Below are 14,706 nucleotides of genomic sequence, written 5' to 3' on the forward strand. Positions count from 1 at the left end.
ATTTAAGCAACGTACCGGCGGATTAGTAGTTAGGTGGGTGACCACTAGCGAATACCCGCTGTTGTATGTTTTTGCCATTGTTTGGCTCTTGTAGCTGTCTGCGCACGAAACCTACACTTCATCAACAACGTCCCTTACTTTTTGCTTCTGGAAAGCAATACTGCCTGTTTTAACGTGGGTGTAGGGCGAGTCGCCCACTTTTGCAAGACCCCACCAAAACATCAACTCTACACCAATGCCTCCACAACCACGTCAAATAGACGCGTCTAAAGAGGCTCAGATACAGCTTGCGCTACTAGCTCTTTAACAGGACCCTAATCTCTCAGTAAGACGCGCTGTAGCTCTCTATAACGCGCCCTAAATAACTCTACGCGACCAACTCACTGGACAACCTTCACACGTTGATACTATGGCTAATTGTGGAAGCTGAGCAGTCTCTGATCGTTGATCAGGTGTGAAGAAAGTGATCAAGTTCCTTGTTCTATCTACAGTACTGAATGAGCAGAATATATACACCAATACTCATCCAGCTATGCCCTAATTGGAGCCCTAATCACGGCTCCAAGCTGTACCCAATTCCGCTCACCATGGCGTGATGAATCGCCAGTGTCTGATCGGTCCAATATCCAGATGCGGATCACGTGATATGCACCCTCACCTCGATCCTTGCTGCGACACTAATTCACAGAATCTTACTGCTGCTAAGGAGCAGGTAGTTGTTGTGTACATACTTGAGCTGGTCACACGAGGAGAGTCCCCCCAGCTCGCAGCTGTGGCTGATATGGCCAATCTTCTGCAAAAAGAGCGCGTTGTAACGGCGCAGGCAAGAAGAGAGATATCTAGAATAGGTGTGAATCCGCTACGAGGCATATAGGAGTGCTAGGATGATAAGAACACTAGGATGTATTCTCTACACCTATAACGTAGATTATCACTAAGCCAGCCATATCACCAAACTAGCTATTTTCTCTTAGCACGACTAACATAAGTTACTATAACTACAACTACTTACTATTAAATAGTAACCTAGCATACTGCATACTTATTGTAGTAGTCTGGCCAAAGGCCAATAAAGGACATCTACTTCCTAACAACTTTTGCTAATAAGCATGCACAAGTTAACTAGACGTCTAGTTAACTGCGTAGATAATATATATCCAGCTTAAGCCAAGCCGGCTAAGCTAATGTAACCGGCTAGCTCTAGCTCTTCTTTAGCTTTAGAGTCTAGACCGTTACACTTATATTAGATTTAGAAGATATTTCTACACCCTCCTAGCACGTTTGTGCGTTGTGTCTAGTCTTGCTATAGTTCCTACAGCGCTAAATAGTTAATTAAGATCCTAGTTAACTACCTCTACCCTAAGTCTTCTTAGATAGCTAAGCTGCTACAGACGCCTTAGTAGCTACCTGCAATGCTGCTAGGCTATACTTAAGTGTACTACAATGCTAAATTTACTTTCTCTTACACAATTTTATCTTAGTTATTAACGTACTCCACAAGCGAGTGACCGGCACAAGCGAGTGACCGGGTTTTGCCAAGACCACACCAAACTTCACTCTGCCTATTATACCTCAACAAAATAACATGAAGAGGCTGTTAAATGAAGCAGACATACAGCTTGCTCTCCAGGCTATCTAACAAGACTTAAATCTTACTGTGCCACGCGCTGCAGCTATCTATAAGGTGTTAGAAAGCACCCTACAACAACAACGCGACAGAAAGCTCTCTCAACGCGATTGCAAGCCCAACATAATAAGGATGACTAGTACTGAAGAGGAGGTAATTGTCTAGCATGTATTAAAGCTAGACAAGCGAGGATACTCGCCCCAGCTTGCTAATGTGGAGGATATAGCCAATTCTCTGCTTGCTGAGCGCCACTAGCCCTACGTTGGCAAGAACTAGGCTGCCAACTTTGTTAAACGTCGGCTAGAGCTTAAAGTTAAATTTAATCGCAAGTACAACTATAAGAGAGCTCTATATAAGGACCCTAAGGTAATTAGGGACTAGTTCTAACTAGTAGAGAATACTAAAGCTAAGTATAGTATACAAGATAAAGACACCCACAACTTTAACAAGTCTAGCTTTATAATAGGCGTTATATTAACAGGAGCTGTTGTCACAGGCTCTAAGCGTTAAGGGAGACTAAAGGCAGTGCAGTAGGGCGACTAAGAGTAGACCAGCATTATCTAAGGCATCTGCGCGAAGGGCTGGTCTATCCTACCCTTTATTATCTTCTCTAGCAAGCACCACCTCTCTGCCTAGTACAAGGAGCCTAGTATACCTAATAACTAGGTTCTTAATATCTCTAACAACAGCTAGACTAACAACAAGCTTAGAGTTAAGTAGTTAAAGCACTTTAATAAGCACACAAAGGCGCGCACTGTTGGCAGCTATTAGCTGCTTATTCTAGACAGCCACGAGAGCCACAACTCAGTCGAATTCCACTAGTACTGCAAGGAACACAAGATTATTACCCTGTGTATGCCTCCACACTCGTCGCACCTACTGCAGCCACTTAACGTGGGCTGTTTTTCTCTGTTGAAGAAGGCCTATGGCCGCCAAGCTGAGCAGCTGATGCGTAGCAAGATCACGCGTATTACCAAACTTGAGTTCTTGCCATGCTTCAAAGCGGCTTTTGACGCCTTAATTACAGAGAGCAACATCTAGGGAGGATTTAGAGGTGCTGGCCTAGTCCTATTTAACCTAGAAGCTGTGATATTAAAGCTTAAAGTACAACTGCGCACACTAACGCCACCTACTATAGACAACAGTACGTAGGAGTCTAAAACACTAAGCAATATGCTAGAATTTAGGTCTTAATTAAAGCTAATTTAAGAGAGGATTTAGAGACACGCTAATAGCTTACCAACGTCTATAGTTAACGCTCTTAACTAGCTCACTAAAGGCGCAGAGCTAATAGCGTATTCACTAGTTTTAGTGCGCAACTAGGTTGCTAACCTACAGGCAGCTAACAAGGCTGCTACACGTTATAAATTACACAAAAGGAAGCAAGTATAGCAAGAGGGGACTCTAACCTTTGCTAAGGGAGTGCAGCTAACTACTCTAAAGGAGTTTAAGGCCTGTAGTAATAGGAAGAAGGCAAAGAAGAGGTTGCGCGTTAATGGGAGCACATAGTCTTTAAGGCGCTGTAGCACATATAGCAAGACAGGGCACAACGCGCGAACATGTAGTAAAGATGCGCAGAGTACTATAGACTAGTTCTATATACTGTATAGTATAATATATTGTTGTTGTGTGCTGTAATATTGCAAAGTAGGTACAGTGTTGGTGTAGTCTTGGCAAAACCCGGTCACTCGCTTGTGCCGGTCACTCGCTTGTGGAGTACGTTACTACTAATTGCTCTTTAAGCTCTCACACGCAGGCCTTAATAAGGACATTTTTGTGCAGTATCTCTTTAGCCCCTTTTATAAGCTTTAAGAACCCTTCTTATACTATACTTAGTAATTATTAGAAGGAGTTGCTTATAAGCTTAGATTAAGACCTAAACTTGTGTGTATTGCTTAGCGTCTTAGATTGCTACAGCGTTTTAGGTAGAGGTAACGTAGATTATCACCAAGCCGGCCATATCACTGAACTGGCCATTTTCTCTTAGCATAACTTTACTGCAACTACAACTACTTGCAATTAAATAGTGTCACGGTTTTGGAGTCCTTTCTCTTGTACCACGTATCACAGTTTCATATCTCTACTGCTGTACAACGTAGTACACCCTGCCCTTTCCTTTTACACCTCACCGCTATTCCCCTATAACAACAGTCCATAGCTACATACAATACAACCTCAGTTCAATCCTTCAATTCCTTCTGCATATGCGCTGTTCCTACACCGCGACAAATAGTGACCTAGCATACTGCGTACTTGCATTAGATTTAGAAGATGTTTCTGCACCCTCCTGGCACGTTTGTGTGTTGTGTCTAGTCTTGCTATAGTTCCTACAGCGCTGAACAGTTAACTAAGCTCCTAGTTAACCACCTCTACCCTAAGTCTCCTTAGATGGCTGAGCTGCTACACACGCCTCAGCAGCCACCTGCGATGCTGCTAGGCCATACTTAAGTGTGCCACTATGCTGAATCTGCTTTCTCTTACGCGATTTTCTCTTAGTTATTACTGCTAATTACTCTTTAAGCTCTTGCACACAGGCCTTAATAAGGACATTTTTATATAGTATCTCTTTAGCCCCTTTTATAAGCTTTAAGAACCCCTCTTACACTGCACTTAGTAATTGTTAGAAGGCGTTACTTATAAGCTTAGATTAAGACCTAAGCTTGTGTGTATTGCTTAGCGTCTTAGATTGCTATAGTATTTTAGGTAGAGGTACTGCTAGTAGGGTATGCAGCCGCACTTTAAGGCAATCTAACACTACCTACGTATTAGTAGGAACAAGCCCTAATGCCTTAAAGGCCTTTTAGTAGTTAACCTTTGTAAATATATTAAGGAACACGTCCCTAAAGGCTAGTAGGAAGCCTTCCTTATTAATATAGAAGACGCGTTAGCATTCTAAGTCTTAAACGTGTTGGTTGGTTGGTTGGTATTCATTTTACGTCTAATTGATGAGGATAAAGTCCACTATCTCGCCTCCTAAAGGGCATATGCGACGTGCTAAGCTATAGAATTACAGTGTAAATACACTACCCTAGAAAGCATTTCTTGCCTGCGTGGGTGTTGCTACTATGTTGTGCTACAGCTCCCCTTCTAACTAGGGAGACTAAGTAATCTGTGTACATTAGGGTAGATCCCTTCTCTGTGTTTAGAGGCAGGTAAGTGCCTAAAGAGTAGGAGAGAGGAAGAGGGAGAGTAAGAAGGAGAGTAAGGAAAGAGTGTAGTTGTTTGCTGCTATTGCAGCACAGGGTGAGCTACTAGGGGCAGACTTTAGTGTAGTACTGTGTAAGTTAGAGAAAGGCTTTAAAAGCCTCTAGATCTCTAATTAGCGCAGCAGTGTACGCTAGGCCATTATTCTAGCTGGACGGTGGTATAGCTAATTAGAGTGGCCACTAGCCAAAGGTCCCTAGGGTCTTGCGGCAGAGCGCAAGGTGCTCTAGCATCTTGTTACGTCTGTATAAGCAGGTAAGTGTTATGTTGTTGTAGCTAAACCTTTAGTAGTACTAGGCAAAGTTGCTGTGCATAGATTAGATTAAGAGCAGTCTAGCTAGGGTGGCTCTTAGTAGGTCTAACTTAGGTAGTCTACTACGTAGTAAGTAGCCTAACTCCTATCTTTTGTACTATACAGAGAGCTTAGTCTTCTTTCTAGACCACTAGATCTGCTGTGTGTGTTGTAGTGTCTAGCAGGCTATTGTCTTGATGCCTGAGAGTGTAGGCATAGCAACCTTTCCAGTTGGCGGTGATGGGTGCTAAGCTTCTAGGTCTGCCAGCCTATCTGCCGCTTCGTTTCCTTTAATGCCTAGGTGCCCAGGGGCCCATTTGATAGAGACGTCGTGGGTATCCATAGCGCCGTGACACTCTAGGAAGGCCCATTGAGAGGTTAGGGATGCGCTGCCCTTCAAGCACCATATAACAGAGGTGCTGTCTACGCACAGCTAGATTTGGCAGGTGCAGAGCGCTAGATGTCTTATAGTGTGCTGGAGGCCCCTCCACGTACCTACTGCTTCCACGTCAACGACGTGTGAGATAGGGTAAAGCAACCTGTATCTAGTATTAAGTTGTTTTCTGTCCTAGTACACAGCAAAGCTATAGGTAACCTACTGTTCTCCTTCTATTGTGTACTGCTTAGAGCTGTCTAAGAAGATAGTTATGTCTAAAGGTAGTAGGTAGGCCTACTATTCTTTAAAGGCCTTTACTGTAGTCTCTTTATCTAACCTGTTTTATCAGTGAGCGCCCCACCTCAGTGAGCGCCCCACGAACACCAGCAAAGCGCATGCGCGACACTCAACGCGTAATGTCTTAACAACCACAACCTTACAAGCCCTATACTGAAGCTGACGTGCAGCTTGCCCTCTCTAACATTAAATGCGACTAGATTACAAGCCTGCAACGTGCTGAGGCAGTCTATAGCGTTCCTTGTAGGACAATACAATAACAACATAACAGGAAGCCCTCTAGACGTAACTACAAGCCTAGATTAAAGCACCTAACAAAGCTAGAAGAGGAGGTAATTCTGCAGCGTATACTTAACAAGAACCTATATAGAGTACCACCCTTAAAGCTACATGTACAAGATATGGCTAATAGACTGCTGCGCGACCGCAGTGGTGAGCCTGTTAGTAAATGCTAGGTTAACAGGTTTATTAAGCGTACACCTAAGCTACGCATGCGCTAGACTTGTCTATACAATTACTAGCAAGCTCTCTGCAAAGACCTAGTAATTATTAAGCCCTAGTTTACGCTAGTTTAGAATATAAAGGCAAAGTATAGTATTATAGACAATAATATATATAACTTTAACAAGTCTAGCTTCCTAATAGGTAAGATATCTTTATAACTTGTTATAATAGGCATAGAGAAACCTAGGAAAGCAAAGAAGCTTTAGCCTAGTAATTACAAGTAGACTATATTAATATAGGGCGTTAGCGCAACAGGGCGTGTTATCCCACCCTTCCTTATCTTTGCTAGTAAGGTTCTTATCTCTAACTAGTTTACTAAGGACCTTCTATGCAATTAGGTTATTTAAGTAAGCCTAACAGGCTAGACAAACAACAATCTAGCGCTTGCCTAGCTTGATTACTTTAATACGCATGTAAGGCCTGTAGGAGCATATAGGCTGCTGATTATTAACAGCCACAAGAGCTATTACTTAATAGATTTCTAGAATTGCTGCAAGGAGAAGAAGATTATCACCCTCTGTATGCCTCCACACTTGTTACACCTCCTGTAGCTGCTTAATGTTGCCTGTTTCTTGCTATTAAAGCGCGCGTATAGTAATTAGATCTTAGCCTTAGCACGTAATTACATAAACTACATTAGTAAACAGACCTTCTTACTAGCCTTTAAAGTAGCTTTTAAGAAGGTGTTTACAAGAGAGAATGCTTGCGCAGGGTTTTAAGGCGCTAGATTGTCTCTACATAATCTACAGGCTGTGTTATTAAAGCTAGATGTGCAGCTGCGTACATAAACTCTACCACAGCAAGTTAACGCTGCTTAGGAGGCAAAAACACCACATAACACTAAAGAAATAGAGGCGCAATTAACACTAGTTTAAAACAGGATAAAAATCTATTAAGGGTCTCTAGCAAGTTTACTTAATAAGCAGGTGTAGCAGCTAATAAAAGGCGCGCAGTAGATAGCTTATAAGATAGTGTTAATGCGCGCAGAGATAGTGCGCCTTAATACTACTACTAAAGTAGCAACAAAGTATAAAAGTTGCAAGAGACGCTATGTACAGGTAGAGGAGACTTTAATAGTTAGTAAGGTGTTAGACTTAATTACTAAAAGGGAGGGTGGCAGATGTAAGGAGGGTAAGGAGCTAGCAAAGAGGGTGTGCGCAGGGCAACGCTGTGGCTGTTGTAGTAAGATTAGGCATAACTCTTACACCTGTAAGGTAGAAATTAAGGATATAAATAACAGCAACGCTTCTAAATAATACTATACTGTTGCAAGAGTACAAAATTTGTGTTGTGGTGCTAAGCTATGTCGCTGCGCGTACGCCTCGCTGGTGTTCGTGGGGCGCTCACTGAGGTGGGGCGCTCACTGATAAAACAGGTTATGCCTATTGCTAGGTCTATTTAGTAGCTAGGCGAGTAGTAGGGGACTGTTAGTATTGTCCTAGGTATCTTAGGCAGAAGAGATCCTAGATACTAGACTTTGGTCTGCATTCGTTGCAGCTTTCCAGCTGTCCTGCCTACGCTCATCCTGATGGCTGCCATGTGGCTGGCAAGTAGGTGTTCTGCATCTACAGTGCGTAGATGTGTCGCAAAGCGAAGTTTGGCTTCTTCTAGCGCGTTGGCAGCTGAGGGTAGGCCAGCGTCTTAGAAGAGAGTAGCAGTAGGGGTCGTCCGCCACACTGGGAGGATGCCTCTTGCTGCTATAGCTAGTGTTTTGTCCATGACCGCTATATGCCATCCAACATAGGCGCTGACTTCTGCTTGTCTGCCAGGTTTCAGTGTGCGTAGAGGCTTAGTACAGCCTCTGTACCAACACTCAGCCCTATACAGAAGGGACAGATATACGCAGGCAATAGTGGCCTTGTAGAGAGAGCTGGCTGGTGGTCTGTAGGCCGTGTTTGCTAGGCTGCAGATATAATAGGCCACCTTGGCCGCCTTTGTGTTGTGTGTGGCTACATGCTGCTTAAAGGTAAGTTTATAGTTAAACTAGATCCTAAGCTATTAGAGGGCTAGCTAGTTTCTTAACCTACTTAGTAAGATTAGGTTAATTATAAGCTGCTTGTCTACTACATAGGGTGGCGCATAGTTGCTCTTTTATTAAGTAAGGTAGATTATCTCTTGTTTTTCTAGAGTAAAGGTGACCTTATTTGCTGTACCCTATACTCTAATCTGTTGTAGGTCTGCTGCTAAGAGCTTAACGTTCTTATCTAGAGAGTTTGAGGCCTAGTATAGGCATATGTTGTCTGCGTATCTAAACCTTTGTTGCGTGTCTATAGATAGTAGCTTAGCTAGGTACAGTGTGTATAGGACAGGTAAGAGGGGTGATCCTTAGGGCGTGCCAAAGGCAACTAGGTAGCTAGGGGTAGTAACCTAGCTAAGGCAGACCTAGACTCTTTAGTTAGTAAGGAAAGAGTTAATAAAGAGGATTGTCCTTTGTGGCCATCCCTGTTAGGCTATCTAGTAAAGCAGGTGGTTCTTAAGGAGAGTGTTAAAGGCGCCTTGCACGTCTAAGGTGACCATAGTAATGTGCTAGCCTTTTGCCTAAGCAGCCTCTGTATTATAAGTGAACGCTGCAGTAAGATCTACAGCAGAGCGCTTTAGGAGGGCACCTCTATATTAGGGGCTAAGGATCTTGTAGGTCATAGCAGTCTACGCGATTCTTCTAGCCACTGTTTGTTTAAGCCCCTTTCTAATGCAGGAGAGGAGTGCTATAGGCCTCTATAACTAGGGTGACGTCTAGTCTTTCTTTCCTACCTTAGGTATTATAGCTACTTCTGCTAGCTTCTACTGTGCAGGGAAGTAGTTTAGTTTAAGGCACTACTAGAAGATCTGTTGTATAAGTTCCCTAACCTAGGCCTAGCAGGCGCAGAGCAGTCGCACTGTAGAGCAGTCCGTGCCTAGGGAGGTGCTAGTAACCCCTATTGTGTTTCGCTTAGACTCCTCTAGTGAGATGTGTGTGCTCCACGGCAGAGGAGCTGCAGTCTCCTAATCTAGGTGGTGGCTAAGATCGTCATCCGCTGTGTATTAATTAAGAACTTCCTGTCTAAGTGCCTTAGCCTTCTCTAGGGGGTTAGATATTGTCCTATTATCTATAATAAGCAGAGTGTCCTAGTTCTCTAGTGTAAGCTTATACTAGGTAATAATCTTGAACAGATCCTTATTATCCTTAGCATTATTAATAACGTGCCTCTAGTATTACCTTTTAGCCTGTCTAACTGTAGTCTTAAAGGCTTGTATTTCTTCTAGTAGAGGTCTGCCTAAGTAGTGCTGTTAAGCGCGTTTGTGGGCTTAGTAGGAATTCTTACATTCCTTAGTCCACCAAGGCACAGCGCGTCCCTCCTTGTGGTCAAGCTTGCCTGCTGTTTGTATAGAGTGCTGCACGGTCTCTGTCAGCAGCGCAACACAGTTGTCAAGTTGTGCTGCATCCTGTGCTGCACGCAGATCTAGGATGCTCTAGACGCCTATTTCTACTAGCCTAGTAAAATTTAGTAGGCTTGCCTCTAGGATTCTATAGTAATACTAGTCTAGGTGTAGAGTGCTAAGTGTAGAAGTAGAGACAGAGGTTACTATTATCTCGTGGTCTAACCTGCTGTGTATGCCAGCATCTACAGCAGACTGAGCGAAGAGGACATTAGAGAAGGTGAGATTAATAACATGTCTAGCACAGTGTGTTGGCTGTCGTGGCACGCCAATATAGTCTATAGAGGCGGCGGCGGCCCACCTGGCGAGCTCTATGCCGCCACTAGCTGCGGAAACAGTGGGTTCGAAGGATTTGTGTCTGACGTTGAAGTCCCCTCCTATAACGCAGTGTTAGGGGGGTGTGAGATGCGTAACGTATTAGAGTACGTCTAGGGTAAGTGGCTATCTATAGCAGTTTAGTATTAAGACTCTATTCACAACAGCCTATAGCAGGTCTAGGTAATTAAGGCTTTCTCTAGCCTGCAGTTTTAGGTGATGCCCTTTGCGTATATAGGTTATCACCCTAGGGCAGGCTAAGCCTAGTACGTTAGGTGTGTCCTAGGTGCTAATAGGTGTGAGGTGTCTAAAGCTAGGGTAGGTGGAGGTCCTTAAGTTAGCATAAGTAAAGGGCTCTTAGACGCATACAACATCTATGCCCTTCTAGAAGGATACTTCTAGTATTGTAATGTGGCAGGGTGAGCTTCTGCTAACGTTAGCCCAGCATATGCGGAGTTGGTTTCTCTGCTGGCTAGGCTGTTGATGCCTGTTGTAGGTAGAGGGCATGTGTGGATGTCCTAACATGTGGATGGTGGCTTATCGCTTATGCTAGTGTCCTCCCTCTCTAAGGTAGAGGGGTTAGTGTAGATAGTTAATTGTGGGAGCAGACTGTTGGCAGACATGTCCCTTACATTCAGGTTTGCACAGCCTGCAGCAGCCTGTCTTAGTCTCTTTTCTCTGCTAGTAGTGGGCAAGGATGCTTGTAAGGCGCTGCTTATTCTAGTTGTAGCTGTCCTGCTGTCTTCCTCTAGTGTATTCCTCTAGGGAGGAGGGTAGGGAGCTAGTATCTCCTAGGTTGCCTCTAGGGGGTATCCTCATGCTGCGGTAACGCCTAATTAAGGGTCTCTTCTACTGTCCTATTAAGGTGCTGGTATGTTACTCTGCCTGCGCGGTGGATAGTGTTTAGTTTAGTATTGGTGGACTTAATAATGTGTCCATGCACCTGCTAGGGGGCAGCAGGGCAGTTAGAGTGACTAGCTAGGTGTGGGCTATAGTAGTTAGCACACTTAGCTTTATAAGGGCAGTTGTCTCTATAGAGCCCTTGGTGTCTATCTGTGTGATCCCTACAGCGCACACAACAGGCTACTCAAGTACAGCGAGCAGCGTTGCAGTACTGCTGGCAGCCTGGGTTGTGTTGCTGTATAGTAGGGTGTTTATAGATTTCCTTTGAAAACTAGCTGGTGCTAAAGAGCTAGAATGCGCAGACTAGCTCTTTGTATAATATAATCTAGGTAGTTAGGCTATTCTAGTTGGCTCTATGTCGTGAGGTTGTGCAGCTGACTGGCTGCTTGCCTGTTTGTAAGCAGGCCTCTTCCTCTACTAGCTAGGTAGTAGTAGGTAATTCAGTACTGTCTAGGGTCTAGAAAGAGCTTAGTACTCCTTACACAGCATAGTTAATCTAGTATTCTAGGATCCTAATTACATCTCTACCTAGGGCTTTTACTATAAGCTCCTAGTTTTCTTATATTAGAAGTTAGTCCTAAACTGTTCTACTTACTAGCGTGATTACCTAGCCTGTTTTAATTAGTAATGTAGTAGGGATATCCTAAAGAGTAATTCCTTCTATACTCCTACATAGGCTGGCGGATGGGTAGGGTATGCTTTTTTACGTTTTGGCTTATAGCTTCTTAACTAGCAGAGATACGCTTACATAATCTATTATTTAATAGAAGCGCCTAGTATTGCGCCTTCTAATAAAAAAAGAATTAGCTAATTCTGCCTAGTATTAGCTAAGTTATTAACACTACCTAGCAAAGTATACCTATTAATAGGTATGCTCGCTAGGTACCCCCCCTTTTTTAACGTTTTCTAGCCTCTAGCTTATGCAGTTTAATAGTTATAACAAAACCTTCTACTACAAAAATGTAGAGGTGGTTTTTCTCTTTCTTTTCAGCCCTAGTTCGCTAGAATCCATGTATTATTGATAAGGTTTTGGGGGGTACCCACGAAGGACGTTGGAGTATACCCATTCCGCCAGCCTACTCCTACATACTGCCTGCCTTACTACAAATAGTAAGGGTTGTTGTAGTTGTATTGCTAGATTAGAGATAGCTATGAAGATTTAATTGTATTCTTTGGGCTTAGCTGGCGGGGCAGGCCAAGATCTAGCAGGGTTCAGGGATCGGCTGGCGCCCCTATCCGACATTTGGGGGTCTCTGGCTACGTCCGCCCAGGAGCGGCAGCCTGAGTCCTGGCTCCTAGAGTTGCTGTAGCTGGCATCGCTGCTCCAGCGGGAGCTGCTTGGAGAGTTGCTTGGGCAGAGGGAGGTCAGGGCGTGGATAACTTTCTGCTGCAGCTCCTCTGCGATCCTAGCTTCTTTGGGGTTAGTGTAGCCCTGAGCGTGTTGATCTACGGCTGCTGCGAACGCAGCAGTGATGGTGTTCTATAGCTGGGTGAACTGCTAAGTCTCGATGATGTGGCGTTGGACGGCGTCAGAGACTCGAGGTTTGGGAGCGCCCCTACTGGGGTTCTGGCGGCTCAGCGGGGGTGCCTGGTGATGCACATCCCTCTGAAGCCGTCTTGAGGCGCGGGTATCAAGCTGCTGAGGGGACTCGGGGTCAGGGGACCCCGTGTGATGGGAAGGGGGAGGCTCTGCCATCCTATTGAGCTCCCTTGCGCGTTGCGCGGGGGGCCTAGACGGACGCTAGAGTTGCTCCCGGAGCGGCCGCAGTGAGCCGGATCGATTGCTGGGATTTTTGGAGCCTCTGTGAAGGAAGCCCAAAAATTAAAAGATTGGTGTTCGGGTGTAGGATTTACAGGTGATATACTAGTAGCTGTAAAGGCCTTTAATATAAGGCTTTCTTTGATTGTGTTCACCCAGGCAGGCTAGAACAGGGCATAGAAGTCACCTTTAGACAGTGGCGCAAGGCCTTAAGATGCCTAAAGGTAGTTGTTAAGTTTATAGGTGTAGTTAGAGGAGAGAAGTTTAAAGCAGACTATGTCTAATAGCTGCAGAGTCTAGGTACTGTAAGGAGGTAATACTACTAATATAATCTGTTTCTAGTAACAGTAATTAATAAAATCTAGTGTTAGATAACTCCTGTGGCCATCTATAATTAAGAGGCAGTACCTTAACTGCGCCTTAGGCTTTAAGTAACAGTTAAACACCTACTTAAGCCAAGCTAGTCTAATATTGTTGTTTGTCTATCCTAAGGGCGATAAGGCAACATAGGTTGAGTGCTTTTCTGCCTGGATTTCTACCACCCAGCGTCTCTAGAGGGTGGAGTTTTTTGACGCAAAAATGATGCCAGGTGGAAGAGCAGTACTATCAGCGCAGATTGCAGCTGGGAGGCTCACCTACTCACGTGAGCCATCTTGACAAGCCTGCATAACCTCCTTCTTCTTATATTAACGCTTACTAAACACCTATTTCGTTCTACCCAGCACTCTAATTGCAAAGCCCTTCTTATCTACATTGTACGTGTTTTCTAGCGCAATGTTATATTAAGTAATCTTCTACTGCAGAAGCTTAAAGTACAACTTGTAATTATACGCTAACTTAGCGTTATAGCGATTAGAGTCTATGCTAGTGGCCCATTAGGACGTGAGCTGATTCCGATGACAGTGCAGGAAGCACTGAACCCAGCTATTAGAGCAGGGCTGTAAGGCAACAGAGGATGCGAAATTCTGTACTATACGCCTTGTAGGTAGTAAGTGACGCGCTGACAGCTCCTCTATATACTTAACTAGATCTAATTCCTGTTAGTTGCTGAGTTTCTGTTGGTTCTTGTTAGCAACGCGTTAGGGAGCCTGCACACCTTGGTGCGCACAGGACAACGTGTTGCAATCAACACTGTGTTTTTCTGCAAGCTTTGTATAACGTAGATTATCACCAAGCTGGCTATATCACCAAACCAGCTATTTTCTCTTAGCACAACTTACACAAGTTACTACAACTACAACTACTTACTATTAAATAGTGACCTAGCATACTACGTGCTTACATTAGATTTAGAAGATATTTCTACACCCTCCTAGCACATTTATGTGTTGTGTCTAGTCTTGCTGTAGTTCCTACAGCGCTAAACAGTTAACTAAGCTCCTAGTTGACCACCTCTACCCTAAGTCTTCTTAGATGGCTAAGCTGCTACACACGCCTCAGCAGCTACCCGCAATGCTGCTAGGCTATACTTAAGTGTGCCACTATGCTGAATCTGCTTTCTCTTACGCGATTTTCTCTTAGTTATTACTACTAATTGCTCTTTAAGCTCTTACACATAGGCCTTAATAAGGATGTTTTTGTGCAGTATCTCTTTAGCCCCTTTTATAAGCTTTAAGAACCCCTCTTATGCTACACTTAGTAATTATTAGAAGGGGTTGCTTATAAGCTTAGATTAAGACCTAAACTTGTGTATATTGCTTAGCATCTTAGATTACTATAGCGTTTTAGGTAGAGGTACTGCTAGTAGGGTATGCAGCTGCACTTTAAGGCAATCTAACACTACCTATATATTAGTAGGAATAAGCCCTAATACCTTAAAGGCCTTTTAGTAGTTAACCTTTATAAATATATTAAGGAATATATCCCTAAAGGCTAGTAGGAAGCCTTCCTTATTAATATAGAAGATATGTTAGAATGCTAAGTCTTAAATATATTAGGAGTACTTATACTTTAATAGCAAGAAATAGACTATATTAAGTAGCTAGAGGATGTGTAATAAGTAAGGTAGTATA

General features: G+C 43.7%; 1 protein-coding gene across 1 annotated transcript; it reads right to left on the minus strand.

Moving 5' to 3' along the window:
• Positions 1-13,569: 13,569 nt before the first annotated feature.
• On the minus strand, positions 13,570-13,731 carry M421DRAFT_75150 (uncharacterized protein; the record flags this gene model as incomplete). Its single annotated transcript, XM_033597106.1, has 1 exon — positions 13,570-13,731. A coding segment is annotated over one exon (162 nt), but the record flags the coding sequence as incomplete, so codon positions are not given.
• Between the last annotated feature and the right edge of the window lie 975 nt (positions 13,732-14,706).

The sequence above is a fragment of the Didymella exigua genome (genome assembly GCF_010094145.1).
Source record: "Didymella exigua CBS 183.55 unplaced genomic scaffold M421scaffold_49, whole genome shotgun sequence".
In the NCBI taxonomy this organism is placed as follows: domain Eukaryota; kingdom Fungi; phylum Ascomycota; class Dothideomycetes; order Pleosporales; family Didymellaceae; genus Didymella; species Didymella exigua.